Here is a 25,897-nt window from a genome sequence, read left to right as displayed (position 1 = left end):
TATAATTCAAATATACTTCTGTGGATAATACATATAGTGCTTGTGTTATGTGAATTACACATATGTGGTTTGGTCATGATTATTGTAATACTCAAATATAGTTGTCTGGATAAACGCATTAAATGTTTGAAAGAAACTATAGTTGTGAATATTCAACTTGACAAAAGACAAATGATTAGTAGTTGCATTAAGTGTAAGAAAACAAAACAAACCATAATCCAGTTGTGTTCAGGATTATTGATAAAGGATGTTCTTTCCCCTTCAATAGATGGCGCTAGTCACATTTTTTTTATATTCTAAATTTATTATTGTGGAACCATAGGTGTAAATAAATCAATACCAGGTTGTGACAATCGATATCAGGTAACGGATGTGTATGGCGCAAAGTAAAGCTTCTTTATAGATTATAATATGCTATTATTAAGTGTTATTACAAAGAAGAAATCGTAAAGTATTTTAATACAGGCTGTTAGCTGATCACGTGGAAAATTACACGTGGTCATTAACGTTAGGCCCGGCATGGCCAGGTGGGTTAAGGCGTTCAACTCCTAATCTGAGGGTCGCGGATTTGAATCCCCGTCGCACCAAACATGCTTGCCTTTTTCCGCCCGTGGGGGTGTTATAATGTGACGGTCAATGCCACTATTCGTTGGTAAAAGAGTAGCCCAAGAGTTGTCGGTGGGTGGTGATGACTAGCTGCCTTCCCTCTAGTCTTACACTGCTAACTTAGGGACGGCTAGCGCAGATAGCCCTCTTGTAGTTTTGCGCGAAATTCAAAAACAAACAAACAAATATTAAAGTTAAAATCTTGGATCATTAGATTTTATTTTGTAGTCATGACCAAAATGATACTAAAAACGCAATATTTTTTGAAGTTTAAGATGAAGTTTCTAACAGGAAAAGCAATTCCGTTTGGAAATTTATATGATGTATTAGAAATGATAAATATTATACTCTATCGGAAGGAAATAACTAAATACATAAATCCCTGTTAACATTATATTATTGAATATAGTTATTAATTTTTAATACGTTTAAGTTAGTGTAACTTCTGTTGACATTTAGTAGGATATTTTTTAGATTATGTTTCTTCAAATATATATTTCGTTCTAGGTCTTATACGTGAAATACACAGACAGAAATGGTAAATGTAAATGGTAACCTTGTTTTTTTGTTTTTTTATTTAAGGCCCTTTTCATATCAAAATGATTCCAGTCCCTTGGTCTAATTGTGAGCATGCCGGACTGTCAACATGAGGGTCCATGGCTCAGGTCTCTCTTGCCGTAAATACAAACCTGAAGACCAAATCTCCCTCCTAGATAAGAGTAACCCAAGAGTTGGCTGTGGGTACTCTTGCTAAGCTTTCTTTCCTCTAGTCGATAAGTTTTAAATTAATAAGATCTATGCACAGACAACTCTTGTGTGACTTTGCATGAACATCTAAAACAGATAAAATGAAACTAACTCATTTGTGATCAAGTGTAACACATAACAGGACACGACATACATAACACATGTCAATAATTTTCAAGAGTGAACTTTTTATCTTAATAATTAATTTGGTATTTAACGTATACTGGTCAATCGTAGAGAAAATACAGCTAAAGTCTTTATTAATATAAGAAAATACACACAAAGGGTACAAAAACGTCTATGATAAGTACACACAGAAAACATAGTTTCACTATTATGTGAAGAGGATGTAAACATATAATAAATTTAACGACAATCAGCATTTTCTTTCGAAGCTAACAAGAGTTAAACTACATACAAAGATATGCTTATATTAAATTATTAGCAGTGGAACTACTGAAAAATGGTGTTATTTGAAATGCAACTTAATGCAAAATATGTAAATGCCATTGAGGAAACTCTAATGTTGAATGGGCAATATATACTCTCTTATTAATAAGATCTAAGGTAGGCATTCCTTTATTATGATTATGTGCAGAATGTAATTTTAATAGCAGAATGGCAAGGAGTGGATACTCTTGATAGCGAGATTCAGAACTAGTAATAAATATTTTGAAAGAAAATGTTTTTTTCAGTGAATTCATACTACAGTTAAAATCTTATATCAATAAAAGCAAATAGTGTGAGTGTATTTTGAGATTCATTTCATATAATAAGTGTTTCGCAAATAATTATTACCGAACGTTAAAAATAATGTACAATAATTATGGACTTAACGATATGTAATGTTTGATATGTTCTCGTATCAAAATCTGAATTATTTCTCTCTCTCCTTATATTTATATTTGTTCTTCGTTTATTTCATACGGTGTTAAGATCCAGCTTTCTTACATGTATATTCATGCTTAGTTTTCTTGATCTTGTGTTAAGATCCAGCTTTCTTACATGTATATTTATGTTTAGTTTTCTTGATCTTGTGTTAAGATCGAGCTTTCTTACATGTATATTCATGCTTAGTTTTCTTGATCTTGTGTTAAAATCCAGCTTTCTTACATGTATATTCATGTTTTGTTTTCTAGATCTTGTGTTAAGATCGAGCTTTCTTACATGTATATTCATGCTTAGTTTTCTTGATCTTGTGTTAAGACCCATCTTTGCTTTCTGTATATTTGTTCTTCATTTGTTTTGATTCCGTGTTAAGATCTATCTTTGTTTTCTACATATTAGGTTTTCATTTGTTTGATCCTGTGTTAAGATCTATCTTTATTCACAAAATATTCGTTCTGAGTTTTTTTTTATCCTGTGTTAAGATTAGTCTTTGCTCTCCACATATTCTTTCTTTGATTGTGTTAATCCAGTTTTAAGATCAGTCTTTGTTCTCCATATATTAGGCCTACCATTGGCTCAGCGGTATGTCTGCGGATTGCCACCAGTAAAATTCGGGTTTCGATGCCCGTAGTAGGCAGAGCACAGCTTACTCTATTGTAGAGCTTTGTACTTAATTTAAAACAACAAGAACCGTATATTCGTTATTTGTTGGTCTTGAGTCTGCATTAGTTTCTTTTTGTTCTCTATCTATTCCTTATTTATTTGTTTGATCTTGTGTTAAGATCTACCATTGTTCTCTGTATATTCCTTATTTATTTGTTTGATCTTGTGTTAAGATCTACCATTGTTCTCTATACATTCTCTCTTCGTTTCTGCTGATCCAGTGTTTTAAAAATTGGTGAAAATTATTCTATAAACATGTTAAAACAAAGCTATACAAATTAATTCATTATTACATTGTGAAAAAACAAAGAATTGATGTATACATCATGTGTTTTTAGATCTATCAAACGGTCGACATATTTTTTTCAAAGGGCACAACTATGTTTAAAAAAATGCGTTTTGTTACTGGTAAAGAATTATCTTTAAGGTTTATTTTACTAAACAACAGATGGTAGACATTTTGTGTAACAACTCCACTAGTATTTCAACCAAGACTTGTATTCTGAGATAACAGACAGAGAAGGATATAGTATATAAGATTGCTCATATCGTTTCTGTCAGTATTAATCTGGTACATTCACAAAAAGTCGTTTAAATATCAGAGAACATTGAAAACATAAAAACTGTTAAGAAATGAAAAAAAAGCAACTAATGTAATAAGATTTAAACTGGATTTAAACATGAGAAAGTGTTATTTATTTTATAATAATTTTTGTTAAAGAACAAAAGTAAGAATGAAGTCACACAGTTTCTTTATTGTTCTAATTTAGCTTGTCTTTTACCTCTTAATAACATAATAACAAAGCGCTGTAACTTTAAGTTACCTACCGGTAACCGAATACACTATCAATGTTCAAATTTTACAAGGTTTGAACGTATATCGGCAATTTTGTTTTAGTGAAATAGAGTAGAAACGAATCTCATACATTGGTGTAAACTTAATTCAATAAATAAAACTTTTACATATCATATGTACCTTCCATGTGACCATACTTTCGACACCCTTCATTAACCAACGTTCGATGCTAGCTTACTAGATGCATTATTAATTAGAATTTTAACAAGATAACTCGAAAAGAGTAATTATAATATTATACAAATATATGGTGTTATAACAAATGCATTGTACAATAACAACAATACTTATATTTTTTACATCATCAACACGTACTACCAAAACTAAAAATAAATATAAAATAAGTATTTATGAACTGCAGTTAGGGTAATAAAGCATTACAAATAGTTTTGTAATCATTAACACATTGTCACGAAAATATGACTCCACAGGACGCGTGAATAACTTTTTATCCTTAAACACTATATCAAGTGTATTATACATTTCAACGAAATAAAATGTGTGAATGTTTCATGTAAACATGTGCGTGTACTTATTGTAGCTTTAAATAAGTTAATTCGAAATATTTCCGTGCATCCGATAATATCGTGGACAAAATATTATAGATGCGCCAGTTTGATTTCAAGAGAGACGTTTCGATTGGTGTTTTATATAGTTTATAATCAGAATGTAAAACGTAAACACACAAATAATTTATTTTGGTATGTCGATGACTTTGGTATCCTACAAAGCTTGGAAAGATGATACACTTAACAAGAAATAACGATATAGCTCCGATATTTAAAAGGAATAGAAAAACTTTGATACAAGGAACATGTTTTAACTTTTTAAAGATTTGTGGTAAAGGTATCAAAGTTGTATCTTAGTATTGAAAGTGGGACAGAAATTCTGTTAAAAAATGCTAATTCTATCTTGAAGTATGCTTTATCAAATGAACTATTACATTCTGCATCATTTAGCATAGAATTATGGTTAGTTCATACTATAATATTCACGTTTCTTTTAAATCATTTCATTCCATCTCTTCATTTGTTCAACACAAAATAACCTTTAAACTGTTTATTCCATAAAGAAACAACCCACTCAATGTTTAGACTAACGTAGCTTTGAGTACCAATAACACAACAAACTTAACCAAACCAACGAGCATATTTCTGAAGAGTATTTAATAACTAAATTCTTATTAAACAGTGGTAAGTCACTTTAAACCAATCTCCACCAAAATAATTTGACAAAAGTTGGTTCTAGTCGTAATGTAAAATTATGGTCAGTTTAGTTTGTGTCTGTTTTCTTATAATGAAGCCTCATCAGGCTATCTGTTAAGCCCATCGAGTGGAATCGAATCCCTGATTTTAGCATTATAAATCCGTAGACTTACCGCAGTTCTAGCGAGGAGCGCCAGTTAAGAATTATAATAATTATACCACTTTATATAACATGAAACTAAATTTAGTATGTCTTAGAAACAATCTTACTTCAGTAAGGAGTTAAAGATATGTAAATTCAAATAAATTGGACGTTTGGCTTCTTCGTATAGCTGTCACACTTATTGAATGAGTTTCCCTTTAACGTGAACTACCCAATTTTTATCGTACACATATTTTTTTTTCATATGAATTTAGTGAACTTCGGAATATGATTTAGGACTAGAGATAAAATGTTTTGCAATTGCGTTAATTTTTTCCTTTTTCATTAAGAATTAGTGGAGAACATTTTTGGTTTTTAACAATGTGTACTGTTTAATTAAGACAAAATCTTTGTTAAATGTTTTCACCTGATCCTGTGGTATTTGTATAAATAAACTGTTATGAAAAAGCAAAAGAATGAATAATGGTTTATGATTAGTAATTAAAGAAATAAAACTCATGTTTATCTCTTCCTCAGCTATCGAACACATTCAATCAGCCATTTAGAAATACAACTAAACATAACTCCTTAGTTATCGAACACATTTAGTCAGTCGTTTGGAAATACAGCTAAACATGACTCCTTAGTTATCGAACACATTCAGTCAGTCATTTAGAAATACAGTTATATACGACTCTTTAGTTATAGAGCATGTTGATTCAACTATTTGGAAATACAACTTGACACGACTCCTTAGCTATCAAACACATTCAGTCAGTTGTTTAGAAATACAGCTAAACATGACTCCTTAGCTATAAATCACATTCAGCCAGCCATGTGGAAATACAGCTAAAAATGTCTTAAAATATAGTCTGTCTACTGAAAGAAATATAAATCAAATATAAATCCATAATATTTTATCTTCATTATTAGCTATTCCAACAGATTCTCGAATCACGTTTCTAGTTCTTTTATTTCCGTAGAATCTTGCCTAAAGTTGGAAGTGATTTTCGTAAGACGACATTTGGTTAAATGAACAGCTAATAACAAACTAGAATCGACAAGTGAACAGGTAAAGTCTTAGTGCAGAGCCCTCAACGACCAAGCGTTTATTCTAAAAATAAAATATAAGCCTCTATTAACATTGATTCAAAATTAACAATCATATATTTGTATATATATGTCATTAAGTAACACAAACATTTGATGATTATTACGTACTGCAATGAAATTACGTGACATAATTACATAAGTTAAGTACGCGTTCATCATAAAGAGAAACCCTTAAGCTAATGTATTTTAAAATTATATATATGTGAATATTCATTCAATTTTTATTAGCTTTATCGTTATTTATCTGTTTAAAATTAGTATATTAAGTAAAACAAAAATAACGAGATATGGTATTAACTATGAACAATTTTAAATTGTCAATTAACTTACAATTATACGGGGTGTTCGGAAAGTCACTGTGCACTTATATATTTATTAACAGACATGTTTTAATATAGAATACAGGAGGCAAATATGAATGACAATTATAAACAATGCTGAAAGTGACCCCCGTTGGCATCAATACAGGCTTGGATCCTTCTTATTTTGTATATAAACACCGCTATCAGTTACTGGCTTGAAATAGACTGAATAAAATATGATTACAAAACTGTACAGTGACTTTCCGAACACCCTGTATATATGGAAAAAATAATCCATTAATAAACATCCCAAATATTTCGTAAATATTACTTTTCATGGTATTCTGAAACTTGTACAAAAAAGTCAGTCTAAGGTATAGAAATCTTCTAATTGTTGAATATTTAAAATAAAATGTCCTAAACCAGTTTAACAAATTTATTTTAATAACAAGTTTAATTTAACAAATAGACACAGACATAACTGGGTGAACAAAGCTTGAACTATACGTAAAATACAAAAAAAAAATACTTGTTAGCAATAATTAAAGAATGAATTCGACAGAAACAGAATCTTCATTAACAACATCGAAAGTACACACGTTATATGAAGAAGACACAGCTAACAATGTGCAATGTACGAAAATGATATGACAAAATCTTAGTCAACAGTGATGCGTATACAATAGACAAAACTCTTTGAATACAGGGTGTCTCAAAAGTTTGTTGCTATTCTAACGCTTCCTTTCTTGGTTTTTGGCGCATTTTCTAAATAATGGCACAGTGTTTCATGATCTGAACTTAACGTCTTAAACACGGGTATTTTGAGATTATTCTGTAAACGTGTATTGTTATTTTCCCTATGGCAACTATCTGTAGTTGTCATAAGACCTTATGTTAAACATATATTTTTAATCATTATGTTCTAAATTTATAATTTTAGAGATTTCCAAGAATTATAAGGGTGAATAATAATAGTATTTCAACTACATTATATTCGTCATATCTACTGCCGACGAAGTGTTTCGCTCTTTAGGACCACTAATAGGCCATTTTGTACAACAACAACAATTTTTAGGGTGTGAACGCCTCTTAACAGCTGGCGAAGGAGGATTATTAATAAATTATACTTTTCATGAGACATCCATTCTTCGCCAGCTTGTAAGAAAGTGTTCACACCATAACAGCTTGATGTAACAAATGATCTATATAAATAATATTCCAACTACTACTATGTTCTTTGTATCTCGACCAGCCGGAAGAGCTCTGAAATGAGCGAAACTTGACACGGCAATGAACATGAGGAACAGAATATGATTGGAATACCATTATTATACACCTTCTTAATTCTTGAACGTCTCTAAGGGACTAGTTTAAGGAAGTAGTGTTACGAGATATAATAGGTCTAACAAAATATTTTATGACAAGTATAGTTTACTATAATCATACTTTGCCAGCTTATAAAAGGCGCTCACATCATAACAAATACCTGTAACATGTAAAGCTCATGTAATATATAGAAATAGTGCAATAATTCCTGAAGTGTACGAAGGACATGAAAAAAACCTTTAATTGTACCATTATAATAAAAAAAGCTTCTTTTACAATTTAAACTTCTGACTCAGAGCTACTGTTATTGTACACAAAAAGATCATTTCTGGACTTACTTTCATCCTTTTCTTGATCAATAATATTTCTTCTTGTTTGATAACCGCGAAACGTTGCTTGAATTTTTGTAGCCGCTTTCATCAATTCTGGATCAGTCAGATCGAGTTCTTCGTTGACCTATGCAAGGAAAATAAATACACGTTTTTCTCTAGCAACAGAAAACTTTTCACTGTTGTTTGTATAAGTGTTTAACGTCATGATTTCTGAAGATGTGTAACATTTTGAAATGCGGTATTTTTGGAAAATCATGCTTAAACTATTTTATTTGGATATGGAGAGAAACTTCGCGTTTGAGTTATGCCTTTTATGAATATCGCATTTTTTAAAATACAATAAATATATGAGGTATGTCAAGTTAAACAAGTATAACAGTTGGAAACAAAATTAAAAACATTATACTTCACAATACAACGTTTCACTTGTTGACATGACGCCACGTTAACGTTTTATTCTGATATAAATATTTTATCATGAGAGCTGGAGCAACTTAAACGATTGCATAATTTAGTATAAACAAGCAGTCATTAGGTGACCGTATTGACGCAAGCAGTTTTGTTATAACATATTTCAAGGTTGCTAAGTTGCTATCTTGTTTGATATTAAGCACGGTACGTGCCTCTAACTAAAGTGTTTCTGATTTACCTTCCTTTCAAGCCAATTTCCTTTCAGTCTAATTACCAAATAATCAGTGAAAACACGTGCATTTTATTTTTTTGAAACTGGCTAAGCATCAGAGGTAAATTGTGTCATGTAGGAATTAGGCCTAAAAACAGAGTGACACATACAAACTCCTGTTTATTCAAATGAAGTTCCTTGCAGCCTTCCTCTTGGTTCTTTATCTCCTTCCTTACTTTGTGGCCTCGAAATGACGCTTGGATTTTTGTAGCTGCCTTGGTTAGACTAGTATCATTAAGGTCAATGTTCATTTCTTCGACTTCTTGGGTTTTCTGACATAACAAAAAACAACAACAACAGAAGACAAATAAATTTGTGATTAATAATGATACTTGATTATTAAATTATATTAAAATTAATTTATGGTATAATAAGTTGTCCTTTAAGGAAGCAATTCTCTTTACTATAGAAAATAATACATATAATGTCAACCTGTAAAGTGTGTAAGTATTTGCGATTTATTAATATTTAGCTATTAAGTAATTATTTTGATCAGAAAACATTTGAACCGAAGTATTCATATATCTGATGATAGTATACCTATATCAAACAATATTTTATGGCTAGTAATAAACATTTTAAAGTTAATTAGTCTTAAGAAAAGTGGAAGCTACCAGCTAAATTCAGCTTCATATTTAGACGATAGGAAACAGTTTTTCAGCTTATTTTTTTTTGTACTGATCGAGCAACAAACTCCATTGAGCAGTAATTTGCTGTCCATAATCAGTTTTATTGATTTATAGAACTCATTCTTCTTTAAGAGCTGAACAGCCCTTCCAAAGAAAGAAAGGGCTGTTCATGCCTGTACTCCTGCCTTATGCATGAATATGGTAATTTTCAAATTGTAGACCTGAGTTTTCTACACGAAACAATTACCCGCTGACTAATTTGGGGACAGCCCACTATTTTCGATTGGGATACTTGCACATGCGTGCCACTTAACGTGAACATTGATCGTATACAGTAATTGTGGTTGGCTTTGAATGCTTAGTATAATCCAATAGATAATGTTCCACATTAGAGATCCGTGGTTCACGTCCTCCCTAAAAAAAACACGATAAATTATAATCCATACTTTAGAGCTATGCGGATGTTACAGGAATGACTTCAAAATCCTATTATTCAGTCTAAAAATAGCAGCTCAAAAGTTAGCGGCTAGTGGTATTCATTTATGCCTTCCCTTTACTTAAAAATGAGGATATATTAGCGTAAATATCTCTCGTGCAGCTCTGATCGAAATCCACAAAATACAAAAAATATACATGAATTTCTAAGGTTCGGTAGAATTGTTTTTACTCTCGTTTTTGGTTTGGTATCTAAACAATCGTACGAAGTCCGATGTAAAGGACAGACTCATGATGACGAGAAACCGACTTGAAATAGAAATACATTCTCAAGAAGGCTGGTATGGGTACTATCACTTTAATTGAAATAAAGTACGGAACATCGTTTCGACGTTTTCCTTAGGTCATTGTCGTGTTAACAAAGAGAGACTTCGCAACCGACCATTGCTGGACACGTGCCTTAGGAAGGAGAGTGTAAACGGGTACGGGATTGTAGGGAGCGTTGTATTTGGATGTTAGGTTATTAATTGGTATAAGTACAAATGTGTTCCCTTATACTGCTTTAATTTTGCTTTTAGTTGTCGCATAAGTAGGTCTTCTTTGATTTTATGTTTGTTTATATTTGTTTCCCAACTTAGTATCTGGATGTTTTCTATGGTTACGTCGTGTTTATTTGATTTGTACTGTTCAAAAACGTGTGAAGGTATTGTTTTTTATTCTTTGAATCTGGCTTCAATTTTTCTTCTTGTTTCTCCAACATAGAAGGCGTGGTAGTTGTTCCATTGTATTTTATAAATAATGTTGGTATTGTGTTTGTCAGTGTAGTTTTTATATAGTATGGGCTTTAGTTTAGACATGTGGCCGGCAAGAGTCAATTACAAGCTCTCTCTTTGTCAACCTGAAAATAACCTAAGAAGGTCGAAACATTGTTTTGTACTTTATTTTAACAAAAGTGTTAATACCCATACCAATATTTACAATACATAATGGAGAGATTGTGAAGAGGTAGGTTAAGTGTTCGATCTATGTACAATCACAAATGAAAATATCCATCCACAGTTTGTGAAAGATAAATCTCTTTCCAAACGAGGCGGCTCGGCATGACCAGGTGGTTAAGGCACTCGACTCGTAATCCGAGGGTCGCGAGTTCGAATCCCCGACACACCAAACATGTTCGCCCCTTTAGCCGTGGGGGCGTTGTAGTGTGACTATCAATCACACTATTCGTTGGTAAAAGAGTAGCCCAAGAGTTGGCGGTGGGTGGTGAATAGCTGCCTTTCCTCTTGACTTACTCTGCAAAATTAGGGACGACTCGTGCAGATAGCCCTCGTGTAGATTTGCGCGGAATTCAAAAAACAAACAAGCAAACCAAACGAAGCATTTGTGATGATTATTTTCGTGACAAAATGGCAAATCAGAGACACCTGGTTTTATTGGAAAAGAATATCATTATATATATTTATATAACAGAATAGCATTATTACGTTGACACGTGATCATAACACCAAAAGGAAATACAGTTTATTTTAAATTCTACTCACTGGTGTAGCCTCTCCTTTCTTCATTGTTCTAAGCTCTTGTTTTTCTTTAAGTTCAGGGAAAGATGTCTCGGTTTTGACTAGATCAAATGAAAGTCAATGCATTTTTATATGTTTGGAGTTCTATATAACGAATTAGTTCTCTTGTTACAATAATAAAGGCGATTCTCCTTGAATATATTATTATATAGCTCTCTCTTTAAACCTAAAAAGAACAACAAACTTAACAACTCAAAATGTTATTATTATGTACGAGAAAATAGGAACCTGGAATAAGTATTGACTTTTTAACAACCATAAAGGGAATTGATTATTAGATATTCATAATATGATCCTTTTTAATAGACGTGGAATTAATTAGAATACGTTGTAACTGAACTTCTAAAAAATTCTTGTGCTGGTCCTCCAATTTCATGAGGTCAACAGAACAATTGCTGTTTATGACATGAAGACCTTCGCTATGGCGATTAAAATAACATGTTTTGTAACGTTTCAGGAAAATGAAATATAGCTTTATCACAAGCATATCACATATTCTGAACAAAAGTAATAATTTTTAGTCTTTCTGAAAGAGGATTTTCCTTGTCAAGACAACGTTATAAAATGCACTTATCTGTGCTTTGCTTATCGCAGGTATCGAAACCCGATTTTTAAAGCTCTCAGTCTTATCGCTGGACAACAGAGGGCTTAGGAGAGAGAAGTTCATTAAATTCCTAACTTCAGTTGTATTGATTATGTTGATATTACGTAACTCGGAATAGACTGAAAAAGTCAATCACAATAGTTATTAGTTAAGTGATGACCGTGCTCACAGAATCAGTGAGCAAAACTTTGAGAAGTATCTACAAATTCTCGCAGATTTCTTTATTCCCACATCTAAAACGTACACTTTGATGTCAGTGACGTAGACCAAATGACAGTGAAAGACACTGTGTTGTAAATTTCAAACAAGTTCTTATCGGTTGTATCTAGTAAAATTTTGTTCATTTTATCCACAATGTTTCACCAGATTTATCTGGCATCATAATGTGAAATATAAATTCTCCTATGCCTTCTGATAATGCTAGGGAAAACCTAGTGAACATTTGTGAGTATAACAAACAAATGTTTTAGTAAGTGAATTAAAAACCAACAACAGCACAGTCCTTTCTAATATTTAATGAATTGTAACTTATTTTTACTTTGAAAATGTTTTATTCAGTAATAAGCAAAAGTGTAATGTTCTTTTTATCCACCCCGGCCGTGATTAAAGTTGCGCGTGATGTAAGTCATCTACATATAATGGCCGGGTGGATTTTTCCAGCACTATAAAGGTGTGTTCACTTCCAACATAGTTCCGAAACGTTTCTAAAAATGGAAGATTGATCACCATTCGCTTAATGGTCTCGAGATGCTCATGGAGTCGTTTCGTTGCATGATATGTAGCTTTAAATTTTTATTTACAATCATAATGTTACGATTGTACAGCAACGTAATGTAACATAAGGACGTATATGCAGCGTTATTTATTATGCTTTATTGAAATATATTACGGGAAGGTAAACATATTTCTTGCAGGTTTGTTAATATTAGTGGGTAAGTGAATGGTTATTAAAAAATACTTACTTATCAAAATTATTTACAAAAAATATATTAGAAAACATATACAAAATCATAAGCTCAAAGTCAAGAATGGCTATGGCTGATAGTCCTTGAATAGTTTACCCGAAGTTCAACAGATAAATTGATAAAACAAAAAACAGTTTACAAATATACTGTGCCCGGGATGGTCAGGTTGTTATGTACTTGACTCGTATTCTATTGGCTGCGAATTCGAATTCCCGCCATACCAAACATACTCACCCCTTCAGCCGTACGGGTGTTATAATGTACGTTTAATTCAGCTATTCATTGGTGGAAGAGTAACCCAAGTGTTGGCGGTGGTTAGTGATGACGAGACGGAAGGTAGCAATCTGCGTGAGCAGCTTTGCGAGAAAATTCAAACAAGAAAACAAATAAATTATATGTAAAGATTTCTTGTTTAGAAAAACGTCACGACTAATGAGCCAAACTGTTATTGTTTAGCCGTGGAAAAACTGTATTCTAAGTATACGAACATTTTATGGTGTAAAACCTGGAGTACGAACTCAAAAAAATCAGTGAATATATTTTTATGAAATAGAATATACTTGCTTATTCTTCAAGTTGTATAAGAAAAAAAATTATAACTTCTAGACTTTCTCGCGAAACTCATATTTTCAAATAAATTATTTTTTAAAGGTACTCTAATAATTCTATAAAATATAATCTCAAACGCATTTTTAGAATTTAGCGTTTCTATTTATTTTTCACGTGGAAATATTAGTTTCACAAGTTGTGTTACATTAAACTGTGATAACACTGGGGAACACTCATTTTGTTGCATTTAAAAAAAGACCTTTCTATAGTCAATTTGAGTGTGTTGATTTCAAATCTGAAGTCGGTTTTTGTCTGCAAGCTACAGATTTTATGCAATTTGACATTTTTATTTATTTTTTAATGTTTCGTTATTATAGGAAATTATAGGAATAGCTTATCAATTTGTTTGTGTATTTTATTCAGGTAAGAATTTGCGTTTGTACACTTCATCTGGACAATCTCGTTTAATGCTCCAGCAGTAGTCAGCCATCATACTTTTGTCCCAGCGCCCTTGGTAGCGTTCTTCCATGACCTTTAGGTCTTGGTGGAATCGTTCTCCTTGTTCGTCACTCACAGCCCCCAGGTTGTCAGGGAACTTATCAAGGTGGCTGTTCAAAAAATGGACGTGAAAATGCTTATACATGGTTTACGCAAGTTCACATTTGTACAATTTCATTAACCTCAAATTGCATACAAACTAGACCTTGTAGAGAAAAACTAATTTCAGATTTGAAATCAGCGCCTAAAACTCCTTCAGAATCAGTTAAAATATCCAATGCAACTCAAAGTTACTGAAAAAGTGTTCCCCAGTGTAATTTATCTTTCTTTACAAGTTTTGATTTATGCTGAAAAGAGTAGAACTATGACACGTCTTTGAATAATTATAAACCCATGATTTATTTTTCAGATGTGTTTAAAGACAAATTTATAGTGGGCATCTTTCCGGCAGTGAAAGATTGATTTAGCGGAAGTCTATTACAGAAGATCGGACAGACTTGGTGCGGTACACGATAAACGCTTTTAACGTCAGTTTACACGTCCATTGTTCTTTATGTGGCATTTCTTGTGCCTCTTACAAAGTAATAATAAAATAAGAAGGTCTGAACAGTGAAAATGCCCAAGAGAAAGAAAATTTTGAAAGGACGTGAAGCTCAACTATTTCAGTAGAAAGCTCTCATAGAGAAAATGATAAAACAAAAATAGATTTCCTAGCCTCTTATAAATGGAGCTGATTGGTTAATCTGGCGATAGTGAAACATACGCTCTCTGAAATAACATGGCAAATTTCCGAATAAACACAAATGAAACAGATTATATCTATTTATTAACGTAATGATATAAAATATATGCTTTACAAAACAACCAGTGAATGTCAGAAATGAAACGAATAAATCAAGACTTTTATTTATTGGCGTCAAACGATTTTGTTTACAATGTATTTGATGATTTTGCATGGACTATACGTGACTAAACGTACTACAGCAAATAACTGTATTCATATGTCCTTCATCCTATAAAAACTGTTATTGTCCTGTCACGATTAAGGTTGATGGTAATCCACATAATGTGTCGACATCCTTACTAAGGTAATAAGATATTAAAGGAAATGAAGATGAGTCATGCTCTTAGAAAAATACTTCTTATTTCACTCATTATGCACAATTTTACTGTAAAGAAGTAAATCCTCTAGTATTACAAACATAGTAAAAAGTAAACGCACGGAAGGACAGGATTTTGAAACATTTGTTCTAACAACAACGTTCTCATACTTAACCTTACTACCAAATGCCTAACATTATTGAGATCTAGTTGTTGCTGTTATTTGGTACATAGCTATCTATGTCAAACAACCAGTAAAAATCGTAAAAACCAATATTTTTATAAAGTAGATAAATAGAGTTAAAACTAAACAATGTCCAAAATTCAGATACAAGATTGAAATAGAATTCAAAACACCAAAGGCTCATAAAAATTTAAAAGAAAGCAAGTTGGAAAGTGTCACCATCATCAATGATACTGTTCAACATGAGGAGTAAATCTGTAGTAAATATGTGTCTAAAATGGTACTGCCACTTTCAGTCGTAATGACAGCATGACAATAAAATGTTGGCTATTGTGCCTTGAGTGTCACAAAGGCCACACATTAATGGATCAGTCCCAAATAAAAAAATCAGTTAAAAACTGTGACTCATACGATGCTTAGTCAGGATCATTATAAAACAAGCTAGCAAAAGAGCAAGAGTCGTTGCATGGTCGTTTACATATTAGCTGTTTTTGTACGATTTTTTTTAGTTTGGTGGATTCGTAATAAATAAAGAATAATTTAGGATGCAATGACCCCACTAACCATGGAGTCCCACGAGGAGACGCACTACAGTTTCAAACAAGGACACTGCAGCAACGTCAGGGCTTCGTGAGTGCTACACCGAAAACATTAGCATGAGACACAATACTCATTGAGAACGCCCAACACTGGCACATGGTTGATCCTAGCCCATCAAGACCAGTCGATTTATCCTGTGAAGGGAGGGAACTTCAGGTTACCAGTCTACAGGAATTTAAGGCTAAAGTGGTGTGTTGCAATGCCACAGACACCACTCAACCACCAAGATCCAAGAAGGTCGCTATCTGGAAAGTAAACTGAAAATACAGAACTTTCTCTGGGAGGTTTCCTCTCCATGTACAGGAATTCAATCGAGTGGTGCTGGAATGTGAACCACAGGAATATTTGTTTATTTGTAATTAAGCTCAAAGCTACACAATGGATTATCTGTGCTCTGACTATCACGGGTATCAAAACCCGATTTAAAATACATCAGATGGTTTGTTCAGTAGTAATTAATCTTTATAAATTTCGATTATTGAATAAATGATTTTTACATTAACCTAAAAACAGTGATACAAACGAAAAAAACATTGAAAATGAGAGTCGATGAAAATCAAGTACATATTCAAATGTTGTGTTTAAAACAAGCTTTTTCAATTTCTGTCTTTAACATTTCATTGTACAAACGCTGGTACATCACTGGAAAAGCTTTTCAATAAACTCTCTAGGAATTACAAATATTCTTACAAAGTAAATTCTCATGCTTTATTATATAAAATCCCGCTATTTGATTAGGGTTAGTCGGCCTCATAAGAGGCAAGCACTGCTACTACTAGGAACAATTCTAAGTTAAAAAAAAATCAAATGCCACCCGATTCCTGAAGAACATATGGCCGCAATTGCTGCAGTTACTTACACAAACTGATTTTTTGAAGTGAGTAGGTTGTTAGCCTACTGCACAACCCCCAACCTGGAGGACAATTTCTCAGCCCAATGAGGGGAATCGAATGGCTGATTTTAGCGTATAAATCCGGCGACATACCACTGTACTAGCGGAATGCAATTTTAAGTTAGGAATGATTATATCTGAACATTGTTTTTTTTTTTATCTAACCATTTAGTCTGCGTATCAAATCTATTGTTTTTAAATAATTGAATCCTTAGAACCTTACTTTAGTTGTCTAACTTGACTTTCACTCTTGCTAATAATCTTATTTCAAATTATAATTAGCTCAAATTCTAAATCTGAAAATGAGAAGAGTTGTGTTGGCCAGAGTCCAAAAATAAATCATTTGTAACGCTTTTACAAAAAAAATATCTTTTAAAGCGAAATAAAACTAATAATTTACACAAACCTTTAAGATGTCACTGTCAGCATAAAGTTATGGAAATATATATTTATCACATATTTTGTTATTCCCATAATATGAAAATTAAAACTGTATACTGCGATATAAGGTTTGAACTGTGAAGTTTCAATATACGAGTCACTTCAGTAAATATTTTAAATGAGAGATAAGAGCAACAAAATATACCAGAGAAAGATTAAGACGAAAACTGGCTAGATAAGTGACCCAAAATTAATATAATAATTAGTATTATCTGATCTAAATTCATAGAATACACCAGTTCAAATCAACATGATAAACAGAAATAAAATAGTTGTTCTTTACTCTTTGTCGCAATGTACAAACAGACCACAATCTACATAAAATTTTATTTTATCATAGCGGTCAAATAAGTTAAAAATACTTTTTATAATTAGCTTATAACTATGCAAAAATCATTTTGTTTAGAACAGCAACCTCCTAGCTAGTCCATCCAAAAATTCTGTCCTTTGGTGGCTCAGAGTTGTTCAGGACTTATAACACCAAAATCCTGTGTTTGATTCCATCAGTGAACGCAGCGCAGATAACCCACTGTGTATTGTTGTGTTTAAATAAATAAATAGATTAAAGTGTCCTATAGGAACTCGGCCTGACATAGTCTGGTGGTTAAGTCATTTGACTCGCAATTTGAGAGTCGTGGGCTCGAACTTCCATCATTGAACATGCACACTCTTTTAGCCATGGGGGTATATAATGTAGTCCAAGAGTTGGCTGTGGTTGATGTTGACTAGTTGCCTTAACTCTAGGCTATCACTTCTAAATTAGGGACAAGCAGTGCAGATAGCCTTTAAGTAGCTTTGCATGAAATTTCCAAACCAAACTCGTAGCAACTTAATCGTTTCTAGGCTGAGCATGATAGTTATGGACGTTGTTTGTCTGACATCATTTGCATTAGATATTGCAAGATGTATTGCATGATGCATGATATCTAAGGCTCTTACCTTCATAAATCTATCAATGGAGAAACATAAAGTGTAGATATAGTGCAATACTGTTTATGTACAAACAAGAAGATCAGAGCTCCATATTACATATGCAATTTTAAGCAGTTTGAATCTTCACAACATTTGGTTTCTATATCTTGTAAACCCCTTTATTACTATTATAGATTGCTGTGCGCCATCGGAAATTCTACGAAAACTAAAGCGTGTTTTCCAATAACTTTTCAAATGTTTTCCATTCTATTCCATATTGACAGTGGTCAATAAATGATACTCTACATGATTTTATAGATATGTCTAAAATTGAATTTGTTTGTTTGTAATTAAACACAAAACTACACAGCGGACTATCTTGTTCTGCCCACCAGGAGTATCGAAATCCTGTTTCTAGCGGTATAAATTCACAGACATACCGCTGTGCAACTGGGAAGTGCAATATTTATATAATTTTTTGTTTGTAGTTAAGCACGAAGCTACACAACGGGCTATTTGTGCTCTACTCACTATGTGTATCGAAACCCGGTTTCTAGCGCTGTAAGTCCGCAGATATTCTGCTGTGCAGCTCGGTCGCCCTTGTAATAAAAATCTTTTCTTTCACATCATGACGACACATTTTATAATGATAACTGTTAACCTTTCAAAGAATCAACGTTATTCAACTATATTCAACGAATTAGAATATAAATGAACCCAGCATCCAAGTGTGTGTTGCCTTATATGCTTTGATCTGTTTTACTTGTGATACAAAGTTTAGCACCGAAAGGGCGTTATAATGGGACTGTAAATCCCACTATTTGATGGTAAAAGAGTAATGGTGACAATCAGCTGCCTTTACTACAGTCTTTCACTACTAAACTAGTGACAACTAGTGTAAATAGCCCGCGTGTAGCATTGCGTTCAATTCAAAAACAAACAAAATATATAATAAAACCTGCTGTTTTTGCCGTTTTTCCAACCTACGCTGAGGGAAATCAGAGTAATATGAGAATACCACATACATTATAATTGTACTTAATTCAAGATGACAGTTTTAATTTATAGAAACTTCTTTCTGCATTATTATAAATCTTATGACAAATATTTCAAATATGCAATAAAAATACTGATTTGATTAAACAGCTGTAAGCTTGTCATTCTTTACACGTTTTCGTTTTTTAATGGATATAACGTGACGGTTATGATGTAATAAAATAATTAGTTCATGTTATTAATTGAATGACTTCGTTTTAAACAGTTATATCTAGCATACTTTAGCACACGAAGATAAATTATACATTGTGATTACTAATTTTCTTTTACACAAATAAATTATTTATTCTATACCGTTAATTCCAACTGTATCAGAATTTATAACTGTTCACGCAACTTTCACTTAATGTTTCATCTTTGTGAAAATAATAATTTCCTTGCTCCTGGTGATATTAATTACGTCAAAGGGCAACATATTTCTCTAATTTTGTCGCTACTGCAACATTAAGCTCTTTACAACTTATTTGATTTTGGAATTTCTATTATGTTGTTGAAACTAAAATTTTCACCCACTTTTGTACTTTGAACAAATTGAAGAGCTAAAAAATTCCTGTTGTTTCACACAACTCATTAATTCATGCATTACGAAGTAACTTAGAATTTACTTAGGTTTAACTAAGATTTAGTTTATGTTCTAAAGCATTTGTGGTCAGATTGTTACACTGAATCAATTTCATTATTTTATTTTGTGTTGTTTTACTTCTGATCTAGAATTTTAAATGTTGGCCCTATTATTTGCTTATTATTTATACGTAGCAAACATTGTGCCATAAATATAACAAACATTATGACGTCACATAAGCTCCTATAATAAATCCTAAATATCTTTGACACGCATCGATTGTACTAAAATAATGGTCTTGTGCCTTGATAAACGCCTTGCAGTGAAACATCTAATAATAACTCATGTTGTGTCGTCCAATCAAGACGTTTGAAATCCTTACAAAGAGTGTGTATTGCGAGTTTCAAGGAAAACTTTGTACGCAGAGGAATGTACAAACCCTAGGGAGCTTCAGCGAGTGACTTGATTTGAATATCTTTAAGAGGCGATCTATAAATGTTCTTTATATTTTAAGCATGCTTTTAATACAAGTTTCAATCTGACCTGGTAAAGCTAGACCAGGGTCAAATGTTTGCTTTAAACAGCAGCCCACATTTTCTAAAATGCTGTGGATGTGGTAAGTTTTGAATTCCACGCAGAAGAGCTATCTGAGCTAATCGTCCCAAATTTAAGAGTGAAACACTTGTGTGAAGGCAGTTAGTAATCATCATCCACATTATTATCACATTATAATGCTCCCATGGCTGAAAGGCCAAACATGTTGGCGGAGAAGGGGCTTCGAACCCGCAACGCTCAGAGAACGAGTCAGCACCCTAATCAATTGTCCATGCTAGGCCTAAATACTGTAGTTTTTTCAATGTCAGAATGTCATTTAAATTCTAATGTATTAATTGTAGAAATAGATAAATTATATAAATTTCACATAATATTTGTAATTATAGATGTAGTTTTTAAGATAAACATTTGCTTCACCCAGTGTGACCTTGAACATATCCTTGACCTTCACCTACTAATTCTTAATATCCTTTTCTGAGTTGCGGGTATAAAGCTTACAAACATCTATCACCTGACATGAGTTCAGAGTTTAAGTTTTGGTGGATGTTTATCAGGAACACTTTGTAAGCACATATGTGACAAGAGTACATTTAAAAACAAAAAGATGTGTAAATTATGTGTTATTTGATCTACATCTAAGTAGTAACAACGACTGTCTCTGGCGAGATGTTTAGGTTCAATACTTTGCATAATAACGTAGACATACGGATTAATTTTAAATTCATGCAAATCATAATATAAAAAGAAGTGATTAGTTTTCACAGAATACTTATTGTGGAGTAGAACTAGACCTTTAGTTTGCTCAGACAGACACCAAGTGCCTGAAAATGGTTTTCAATCATACAGTTCAACAATTTTCATTGATTTATCATCTTAGTAAACATTATGTTTTCTCACAGAATTAATTCAATTTATAAAGGGACTTTCAAGCAAATCAATAAAGCAAACTTTGTTTGAATTAAATAACGCATTTATGCTATTTGTCACAACCGTCGTACAATTTTTAACACTCGAATAAAATGCGAATTCAATTATTACGTCACAAATTTAGTCAAACTAAAATTTATTGTATGTTTTGTAAATACCTGTTGGCGTTTGTATACTGTGACACACGATGAGCAGAATGCAATTTATATATTGAGCGTCTGTGTATTGCGACACAAGATGAGAGTTTTTATATACAATGAATCCCTAAGGTAAATTCTACACCAATGATATTGACACAACCTAAAAGGCGAAATAATTTTTCAAAAGACTAAATCAATTCACCTGAAGCCTCTATCTTCTAAATATAGTCTTGTTTGTCGATTTTGAATGTATATGATATACTTGTGTGTATTCAAACGAAAATATATTAGTATACAGACGTTAAAGTCAAATATCGTCTTTGGAAAGGCCAATAAATGGAACTAACTTTTGCTTCTTGAACAAATCTGTAGTAGGTTACTGATATCGTATATATTTATAAAAGAAAGCCAAAGAGAAAAATACGCTAAATGCAATAGCAGAATACAGTGAGTTTGATGCAGTATTAACAACGTGCCTGTGAGCGTTGTAAGACCTATTCTGTGAGAAATATGAAAGTTCCACAATTTGTGAACGTTGGCAAACCAACAAAACTGTTCTATACAGATGACGCTAAATCAAAGGCTTAGGTAACAAATGGTATAAGAGTATTCCATAAATAGAAAGATCTGAGGAGAGATAAATATTAAATGAATGTAAGCTGGAAAGTGAACTATATACGTTATTAACCAACATCTAACCCTCATATACCTAATTCTTAGTGCATATAAAGCTCGTAATAATATTTATCTATAAATTCTATAAATATAATACAGTTTAACACACAAACCATCCAATAAATGACATTTTGTTACCTTTGTTAGTAATGAAATCAACTATGTCTTGGTTCATCTTGTTTGCCAATAAAGGGAGTTATACATATCTTCAACAAAATACTTAAGTGTATGTTGTTAATTTCAGGCACAAATCTGAGGGTTTACAAATTCCTTACATATCCAGGTTTTGGCTGTGGCTCGCTTGTTAGTAAGTAAAAGTTTAATGTATAATTTGCTGTTTAATATGCTTATTACATATCCAGAGCAAATTTTCATAGCTTACGTTGTTGTGTTACGTTGTTCAATAATAATTGAACGCTTTTATTCACATATGTGTTTCTCGTTTTTATATCTTTTTTTGGGAAGTTAGTTCTTAGAGTAGGTGGTTGGGGGTGCTATATAGTTGAAGTGTTATTGTTATATGTATTTTCACTAAAGATGAGGGATATATATATTATTTTACTATAGTGCTCGATCTATTTCTAAGTGATGTGAGTGCGTCCTAACTGGTAATGTAATTGATAATACCCGATTATAGTATTTTTCGGATTTGTTTCGAATATTCACCCAAAGATACGCAAGGTCTATCTTCGCTACTAGTCCCCAGTTTTTAAGTGATAGACAAAAGAAAAGGCAGCTAACCAACAGTATCTAGAGCCAACTCTTGTGCTAATCTGATCTAGTTTTAAGATCTGATCATCACTCGTACAACGTATCCACGACCCCAATGTGAGATTTTTTTCGACAACGGAGCGTGAACCATGGACTCTCGGAGCACGGAAGGGAAAACTAAACATCTCGCCACGTTCTGCGAACGATTACAGTAAGAAATAATCTTCATCCATTGAAACTTACTGTAATATAAAAATAACGCATTTCTCGTTTTAAAACTATTAGACTGAGGCAGGCTGTATTGGTTAAAGAATTTACATTCGTTGAATATACTCCTGGAGAGCTGGTAAATTTGAAAATAGATTATTGAGACGGAAGACAAACAACTTTATACGATTGAAATAATTTATCAAATTATAAGCTGACTCTTGTCATTTTTGATGCTGAGAATACGAAAGAGGTAGCGTAATAGTATGGACTTAATGACTGGCGAATTAAGCTATTCAGCAGGTATTTAGTTCTGTTTAAAATTACACTTATCATCAGATGAAAAAACGTCACGAATACAGGATAGACACATTCAACTTTAGGGTTTCACAAAACAGTATTTATAGCAAATTCTACTGCACGATATCGTTTAATTATAGTAGCATATATAAATAATAATAAAAGAATAGTAACTTATTACCCATGGCGCCAGTGGTCACTTGGGGTGCCAACAATTGGTAGGAAGGACCGTGCATGGTTGTTATAAGCGATTTGCAGCCTTGTAAAGTAATCTCTGTTAAATTTTTTTTTTTATCTTTTTGTCCAAAGACAAAAGACATTTACTTAACTATTGGTGAGCAACATGCATAGGCAACTTGCTAATTAATGGTAATATTTACCTAGAGCCTCAAGAGATTGCACCTTACCGTATCATACATCCTTCACTTTTTTTTTCTGTTTTTGAAGTCCTGAAAAATGCTTTTTACGAGAATACGATTTTTTTTTCCAGGAAGGATATAAGTTGGAATGGAAGGGTATAATAAAGTATATCGAAAATGACAGTTTTCAGCTTGAAAAATGGGAACATATTTGAAAAAGTGATAACACCAAACTTTTTTTGACGTTACTAATCGTTTTGTAACTTTGTAATTCGTGAAAGACAATTAGATCTGCGTGTGACGTATTCATGACGTCATAACTTCACCTTGCGTGTTGGTAAAGAAACAGCGCCGTTTCGAGAACATTCTTCTAAGTTTGTCTCATTTTCTGGTTACAAATGACAGTTTTTCGCTTGAATATATACTCGGTAGATACTTGAAAAATTGATAATACAGAACTGACTCGATAGCTGACCACATGTCTGATGTTAGTTCTCATTCAATAAAAATTACAGCTTATATAGTTAAAAGTTGTAGTCTATGGATAATAACCCCCGTAAGTAAGCTCTTCATTACGTTAAATACAATTAAATAAAACTACATCATTGAGTTCAATTTAACCTTTATCTCACGAACAATAATATCACTTTCTTTGAAACAGTCAAATTATAAAAGTATTGTAAAGTTTTTAATTTATAGAAAAATGAAACTACATTAAGCATAAACTATGAGCAGGTAACATCTCAGAAATATTATCTTAAATTCACGCTTTATAAAAGTTAAAGCTCTTGGAAACATTGACATTCACTACCTATGTAAAAAAAAACTACTATATTATTTAATGTGTGTGTTTTCTTATAGCAAAACCACATCGGGTTATCCGCTGAGCTTACCGAGGAGAATCTAACCCCTGATTTTAGCGCTGTAAATCCGTAGACATACCGCTGTACTAGTGTGGGGCATTTCTTTAATATGCCATTCTTCTGCATTTGCATTTTTAAGATATGTACCAAAGATTCTTTTCACGATTTATTTGTTTCTTTGTAATTAAGTACAAAGCTACTCAATGAACTTTTCTTGCTCTGCTCGCCACGGGCATCGAAATCCAGTTTTTAGCGTTGTAAGTCCGCAGACATACCGCTGTGCCACTGAGGGGTGCCTTTCTTACAAACGCGAGTGACTCGTTAAGAAAAAATGGACCTCTGGCAATAGGCGAAGACAATTTTGAGATCGATTGAAAAATTATCCTTTCTTTCTCTTTGTTTCAAACAACACAATAATTTTAAATATCGATTTCTGATAAAGTTTTAGAACTTGGCGCTGTAACTTGATTTTTATTTACGTTTTTTTATTTTATCTGTTTCGAAACTTTTTTATTATTTCTAGACTTTTGTTTACTTATTTAAAAAAACAGCACTTTAAATAACAATATCATTAACACGTCGATCTAAAGTTTTTCTCCCCGTCGCATCAAACATGTCTGTCTTTACAGCCGTGAAGGCGTTATACCGTCGCGGTCAATCCCACTATTCGTTGGTAAAAGAGTAGCCCAAGAGTTGGAGGTGAGTGGTGATGTCTAGCTGCCTTCCCTCTAGTCTTACACTGCTAAATTAGGGACGGCTAGCGCAGATAGCCCTCGTGTTGCTTTGCGCGAATTTCAAAAACAAACAAACAAACTGAAATTGCTCGTGTCGAAAATTTAAACAATCGAACCTATTAGAACATTAGCAGTTTAAATGTTATTGTGAAATGGAATACTAGAAGTGTTGAGAACAGTCGTAGTAAATTTTAACATGTAATTTGGGAGAACAAAATGGTAACTTATGTATTGACAGTACTCAGATGTTATGAGAGGCAAATTTTAGAATAAAATTATCTTCGAAAAGCCAAAAATTATTTATTTATTCACATTCTTCATGACACTTCATTTTGTAAATATGATATAAGTGAAGCTAAGCTTAAAATATTGATGCTAAACGCGATTGTATAAAATTGTACAGAACAAAAGATAATTCACTGATGTTTCGGAAACTGTATTTTTTTTTGAGAAACTTAAAAACATGTCATTCCAAATTATTATGAGAGTCAAATGAACTTGTCATAACCACGTGAACCATATTTAATATATTTACTACAACCGCTCGGAGTGTACTTTA

The 25,897-nt window shown here is 32.5% G+C and overlaps 1 protein-coding gene across 1 annotated transcript in view; it reads right to left on the bottom strand.

Moving 5' to 3' along the window:
* Positions 1–1,602: 1,602 nt before the first annotated feature.
* The window catches only part of LOC143225264 (uncharacterized), a 72,254-nt gene continuing 47,959 nt past the window's right edge, over positions 1,603–25,897 (bottom strand). Inside the window, exons 2-5 of the mRNA XM_076454345.1 lie at positions 11,468–11,544; positions 8,973–9,134; positions 8,187–8,304; positions 1,603–6,221 (exon numbers count right to left, since the gene is read on the bottom strand). Coding sequence (XP_076310460.1) covers positions 6,217–6,221; positions 8,187–8,304; positions 8,973–9,134; positions 11,468–11,544 — 362 coding nt within the window. The 3' untranslated portion in view covers positions 1,603–6,216. The remainder of the gene's footprint in view (positions 6,222–8,186; positions 8,305–8,972; positions 9,135–11,467; positions 11,545–25,897) is intronic.

This window comes from Tachypleus tridentatus, chromosome 9, assembly GCF_004210375.1.
Source record: "Tachypleus tridentatus isolate NWPU-2018 chromosome 9, ASM421037v1, whole genome shotgun sequence".
NCBI classification, from domain to species: Eukaryota; Metazoa; Arthropoda; class Merostomata; order Xiphosura; family Limulidae; genus Tachypleus; species Tachypleus tridentatus.
Note: the sequence above shows the minus strand (reverse complement) of the source record. Positions and strands in the feature narration are given on the sequence as shown.